Raw genomic sequence first — 6,274 nt, forward strand, 5'->3', positions numbered from 1 at the left:
AACAGGACGGCTGTAGGGAGTCTGTCGAACTCGGAGCAAAGCCAAGTTCATCTGCAACTGGGGAATCCAATGGGGACGTTGTGGCAACGAGAGTAGGATGTCATCTGTTTGGCTCAGTTAACTACTTAGCACAAAAGTAAGGTTTTAATTACGCACCGGTACTACAACAGCATCTGAACAGAGGCGAACGCATTCTCAGTAGTTAAAAGGACTGGTGCAAAGCTCTCTGGACATGATACAGTTCATACCTTCCTCCTCCCCGATCAACACATGGCACCAGACAAAGAGCAACACATAGGACCGGACAGTCTCACTGCCGACACCGACCGGGGAGCGAGGAGCAGCTGCCAACACCATCACCGGCCGTCCGCACCGTGTTCTGGCCTAGGTACAGGGAGGACGGAGTGCTACCTTCTTCTAAGGTAATATATGGAGATTTCAGGATCAGCCAGACACAGAACGGATTACTTTTTAAGGCAAGCAAAGGACAACTTGAAGTTAAGTGGCATTGTGCTTATTCCCACCCCTCCCCTGAGCAACCCCCCACACTTGACCCGCGCTGGTCATGTCTTCCCACAGCGCTATTGGACCCGCGGTAACGCCTACACTAGATGGGAATTTGTTCTTAGCAGCTCTGTCAGCAAGAGTCTGATGGGCAGTTAGCGTAGTTATCTTCTCAACTCCACTGGCAGGCAGACCAGAAGATCATTGCTGAGGTCTTAGATCTGTGAAAAATCTCGTCCGTAGTCCTGGTTAACGGAGGCAGGGCAAGAAACGCGGCGCGTGACAGCTCAAGGTAAGGTTAAATGCACAAACCAGGCTCCCTGGGGAAGGGAGAATGTCAGTTTAGTTATTCTACTTCTAGGACCGCAGTCCGTCAATTGCTCCTCGGTTTCTTGCATCGGATCCGGGCTGTTTGGTCCCGAAGCAGCTAGTTGCTTTAAGTGCTACCAAGCCAGACTTTTGCCAGAGCATCTTGCCACCCGTGTGGTCTTCGTGCATCTAGGTTGCTCAGTTGTGTGTCTTTAGAGAAGGCTTCAGAGCAAATTTGAGACAGATCTGGAAAAAAACAGAGGGGGGGGGGGGAATAAATCTCATTAAATGCAGAAGTTCAGAGGAGTAATAAAGGATTCCTAAGAAACTCTGGCACACCAAGAACAGGTTTAGACAGTACGGGTCGGTATTTTATTCTGTCAAAGCAGCACTTTGCCCAGTAGGTACTCGGTGAGAGCCTGCAGCAGGCATTATGCATGCAAGTAGGCTGCAAACAGAAATTACAGGTCTTGACGCTAGACTCTGCCTGTCTGGATCCTTTCAGGGTGGACAGATGTTTGCAGACTCAGTCTCAGAGTAGGGAACTATAATCTTCCAGTGACTTGGCAGGGATGGAGAGCTGAAGAGCAAGTCATTGCTGGTCATCGCTGGGAGGAAGGATAGTTTCCTAGAAATCGTAGTGCTCTGGAGCTCAGATCGGCTCCTCTGCCTCGTGCGAAAGCTGTGCTCCGTGAGTAAGCAGGAAGGGCACATCTGCCAGCAATTCTGTTTTATGGGGGTCACTGAGTAGTGAGGCATATCAAAACAGCCTTTTATTGTACCTGCAGGAGTATTTACTTGATCTTTCAAGACTTGTGGCAGAGCAACAAGTTGCTGCACAGGGGTTTCATTCACAGAATTCTTTGCTACTGCGTGTAGCGCGGCGTGCTGGTTTCTGCCCAACCTGGAATGGTACCAGCTTCCGTTTCTGAGCGGCACTCTGCCACCCGAGAAGGTTGTGCAAAGCACGACTTCCACAGGGCTTTGCTAGCCCTAACAAGCGCTTCGTCTCCGGATGAGAAGCGACAAAGCTCAAAGTTTACAAATGGAAATTTAAGAGAGGCCAAAAGGCTGGGCTTCATCTGAAAGAGGCGATCGTTTAGTCAAATGAAGAGGAACTCATTCATAACATGACTAGAGGCAATCTGAAGCAATCAAGCTGTCACTGCTGGGACCAGACTTACTGGAAGTCATGCTCTGAGGACTGATCCTAGGTGTCTGGAAAGTCCCCGCGGAGGTTAAGCCGGGCTGAGATGCTCTGGCAATGGCTGAGTTTGCACTCTCCTGAGCCGGAGGAGATTAGCACAGCCGGAGGTGAAACGGTAGGAGTCAGTACTGTAACACCGGGGCAAGTCCTCAGCTGTGCCTTGCTCACGTAGCTGAGCCCAAACTCAATCAAGAGATTTCTTGGCAGCTCGAGGGTGAAACGATCTTTGAGGCAATCCCCTGCACTCCCAGCTTTCCTCTATTTTACAGGGCCATTAATAGATGCTGCTAATTAGCTCTCTGCTATCACACAGGTCTTGGATATTGGTAGCCCCTCATTTTTAGCATCTACCACAATAGTAAGCAGACGAGTTCTTTAAACCCAAGGATTGGGTTATACCAATTTGGTAATAAGCACGGGAAGGTACAAGATGACAAACCAAGATCAGAAGTGAGGATAATATCGCCTAGTTAGCGATAGTTAAGGCATACAGGAAAATTAAGTGTAATAGCTGGGAAACTTGGGCTAGAATTTATTAACCCTTTGTTTGAAAGAAAAAAAAAGAGGTTCTAGGAGTCTAAACACAACAAAAAACCACCTGGCTCCACTCATCCCAGCGCAGCCACATGCATCCGGCAAGATTTCTCTTAGCTGATTTTTTTTCCCCTTACCTTTTTTGCCATTCCTCTGTGCACTTCACAAACCAGAGCTCTTTGCCAGGAGCTATACTGGTCAGCTGGGAATCCTCCACGCAGAAAGCAAACCTAGGAGGAGGAATCAGAAGTCAAGAGAAGGTCCCTGTTGTCTCCACGTTTAACAAATAACAGGGAATATGGATTGCAGCTAATTGCAGGATGAGTTGTTTGATTTGACATCCTTCCTGTGGAGCATCTCGATACACCATTAAGCTGTTGAATGGCTGTTTTATTTCCTACTTTAATATTGTATTTGGGGATCTTTGCTTCTACTACAGCTCTGTTTCACAGACTGTAGAAACTAGGATGCAGAATACCTTACGCGTGGTAGGAGATGCTTATTTAAAGCTCTGAGAAATGTGGGAAAATTGTCACTATCAACTGCTGTTCTTTGACAGATCTGGGTTACCTTCAGAACAACATTACTGCAAGATTTGGGAGTGTAGTGCTACGTGCTTGGCAGCTTCACTTCTCATTGGTTGCTCAGGTAACTTTCCAATTACAGAGACGTCAGAAGGAGCAATATAGTGCTTAAGGAGTTGGTGTCACCGTGTCATCAGTTGCAGTTTTAGGTCTAGCTTGTTGTGCCAAATCAGCACGTTATGCCTGTAAATAATAGCCATGCCCATCTGTTTCATTTTTTTTGGCGCTGTCGGTACTTTAACCCTTCAGGTATGATTTAAACCATCTTGACGTAGATTAATTTAGTCCCCAGGGGCAGGCAAGGCAGTGTCACAGTATCTAAATTAAAGCAAAAAAAAAACATCTTAGATCTGATCTGCAGTGACTAGTTTTGCTTAAAGCCTAGTTTGCAACTTCATGCTGGCCAGTAACCCCCTACTCCTACACCAGCATTAGCTGGTAACACTAAAAAAGACAGTTTGGGATACCAGCTAAGTTTAAACCCTCAACTTTCCTTGCTAGATTCTACGTATTTCTCCTTTTGACTGAAGTTTCGAGTCAGCTCACATGCAGTCTAATATGATTATTACCTCTGTTGTGTTTCCCCCGATTTCACACGTATACGTCTGATATGCAGTTCCTGGGTAGACTTTGCGGGCCGATACCAGTAGCTCTTCAGCTCTTTCCATAGATCGTACCACGACTGAGACATTCCCTCCCAGGTGAGCTTTATTTTTAAAAGTTCACCCATGTCCTTTTCCGTATAGACCAGGAAGGTGTTAGTAGCATTTAGGCCAATTTGATCGAGCCTGAAAGACAAGCAGAGACTCAACGTTTCTTCCTTATGGAAGCGTGCCAGATGCTCATTGGTTCCATGCAAGAAGTTAAAAAGCCCTTTGCAGCTTATCAAGTGCTCCACGTTCAACTGTCACCGGCTAATTACCGATTACACCAGAGAAAGTGAGCTTGGCTAGCTGGTTCATTACAATGCATCATGTGTTTGGCTCAGCCATCCTCCCATAGTGTAAAGGTTTCTTCTGGGAGAGGCCAAACGAGGTCAACAATGCCTCCAGAGATATGGGGGCTTTCAGACTATATCCAAATGGTAGAGGGGAAAAGCAAAACAAAATACGTCGGCAACGAGCCGTGAAGGCTAATATATAGAGGACTGGGCATATCAAATTGCTTTCTCAGCAATAAATTATAATTAAATAAGTAGATGAAGAGTTTTTTTGGAATGGTGATGAAGTGAGGCTGCTAGGCTGAGGTGCAAGGCTTGTGTTACCTGAGGAACAAGAGTAACGCCACCTTGTCTCATCCCATGGCCGCCTTAGCTGACAACAGGCCACCTTACTTACATTTCTAACGAGAGAGGTTCTGAGTCTCCATTGGTGCCGTGAAGGGTGACGGAGAAAGTGGGATCAGCCTCTCCCAAGCTCTTGTAGCTGAAGACGTGCATTTTCATCTGATAATGGTAGACTGGAGAGAAACAAGGAGAGCAGAGATGGAAGCAACTTGGTTGAGAGACAAAATTGCTCGGTGTCGCTCTTTGCCAGCCAACACTATTTCCCAAAGGCTAGACCTGTATTTATGACCCTGTATTTATTGAGACGTCACTGATCCCTTTTTCCTGCCCTTACTGATTACGAAGCTGACATTTACACAACAACAGCAGCAGCTCCACTCTGGGGAGGGCTCCCCAAACCTTACACTGCCCTAAGATTGGGGTGGTTGTGCAAGTAGGACATCTGTACGCTGTAGTCCTGGCTCAAAAGGCAGAGTGTCCTTACGGCCAGAGTCCCGTTGATTTTACACGGAGGAAGGAGCACAGTGATGCCACAGGACAGCAATGCAGGCGGGTAAGAGCGAAAGACTAATGCCCAGTGCTGCGCTGCTTTGTGGTGACACTACTCTTCCTCTCTTTCCCAACATTGACTTTGGGAGTCTGCTCTTAAGAGATGAGGCTATGCTCTTTCTAAGAGGGATAGCGTACCTTTGAATGGCATGTCAGCCCTTGTTTTTAAGTACATCTTGCTGTTTCTTTTGTTCCGTGTTTTCCTGGCGTTGTAGCCGATGCCGTTGCAGCGGTTCTTCCGGCAGCTCAGGCAGATGCCCTTCTTGAAGCGACTGGAATCAGTACATTGGAAGGCGAAGCTTTGTTTATCTTGATTCACGAGGGAGTCCACGAAGAGGTGCACAGACCGCTCGTGTTCACATTTAACGACTTCACCAATCGCTAGAGAAGCAGAGTTGCAAGGGATATATTTTATTTAAGCATTTATCACCCCAGCAGCTGGGAAAATATAATGAGTTATGCCTTTTTATAGCCCAACATGAGTTGAGCGTGGCCAAACTTGAACATTTTTCAAACAGTAGCAATTCAAGAGGTTAGTGGAAGATGCTTGAAGAGGACCATTTGCTTAGTGTCTATCATGAAGAGTGCTTTCAAGAGGATTCTAGACCCTGCATAAGAAGACCATAGTTTTTGATCAGGTGTTAAGAGTGAGAACATGCTACTTCAGAATCAAAAGGAGGTCTAGTTTCTAGCAAGTGTCCAGTAGTACAGGCAGTTTAGAAGGAAAAAATAGTTTTCTCTGCTCTTGTAAATAAGATCATCCCTCAGCATCAACCCAAGACTATTTGTGAAAAGCAGACACTGGCTAGAGGCAAAATAAGTAATGAGAACTTACTCCCATAGGCGATTGCTCCCAAGACATCGCTTAATCCACAGCCAGGCTGGAAGTCTCCTCCATTGGGGTAGATGTCAACATGGCCTACAGGCATCTGGATCCCAATGCTAACACCGAGTGTTTCCCTTGTGTAGGTGTGAAGGACATCCACAAAGTTAGCATCATCAGGGGAGAGGCGCCTGCTAGGGTCCACTCCTTCAAACATAGGGCCAGCCGGATCCAGGCCTGGGGTTAGAGACAGCATGCAAGATGCCAAGTTAGGAATTGGGTTATTTCATACAGAATATAGCGAGGAGCCTGTTACTAGGAGCTCTCCTAACCAGATGCTACAGAGGGAGAGTCCCTTCCTCATCCCAGACACTGTCTCCCAAGATCTCTTCACCACGGGCTCACTGAGGGAACAAAGGGAGATGTCCCATACTGCTTTTGGTGCAATACAACCCAGTAGTAGCACCAGTTTGCTCTAC

General features: G+C 46.8%; 1 protein-coding gene across 1 annotated transcript; it reads right to left on the reverse strand.

The window, feature by feature from the left end:
- Positions 1-1,037: 1,037 nt before the first annotated feature.
- Positions 1,038-6,032, reverse strand: LOC104292156 (endothelial lipase-like; the record flags this gene model as incomplete). Its single annotated transcript, XM_009891492.1, has 6 exons — positions 1,038-1,059; positions 2,692-2,784; positions 3,708-3,926; positions 4,476-4,596; positions 5,111-5,353; positions 5,808-6,032. Coding segments are annotated over 6 exons (923 nt in total), but the record flags the coding sequence as incomplete, so codon positions are not given.
- Positions 6,033-6,274: the final 242 nt, after the last annotated feature.

Source organism: Charadrius vociferus, unplaced genomic scaffold, assembly GCF_000708025.1.
Source record: "Charadrius vociferus isolate BGI_N301 unplaced genomic scaffold, ASM70802v2 scaffold701, whole genome shotgun sequence".
Taxonomy (NCBI): domain Eukaryota; kingdom Metazoa; phylum Chordata; class Aves; order Charadriiformes; family Charadriidae; genus Charadrius; species Charadrius vociferus.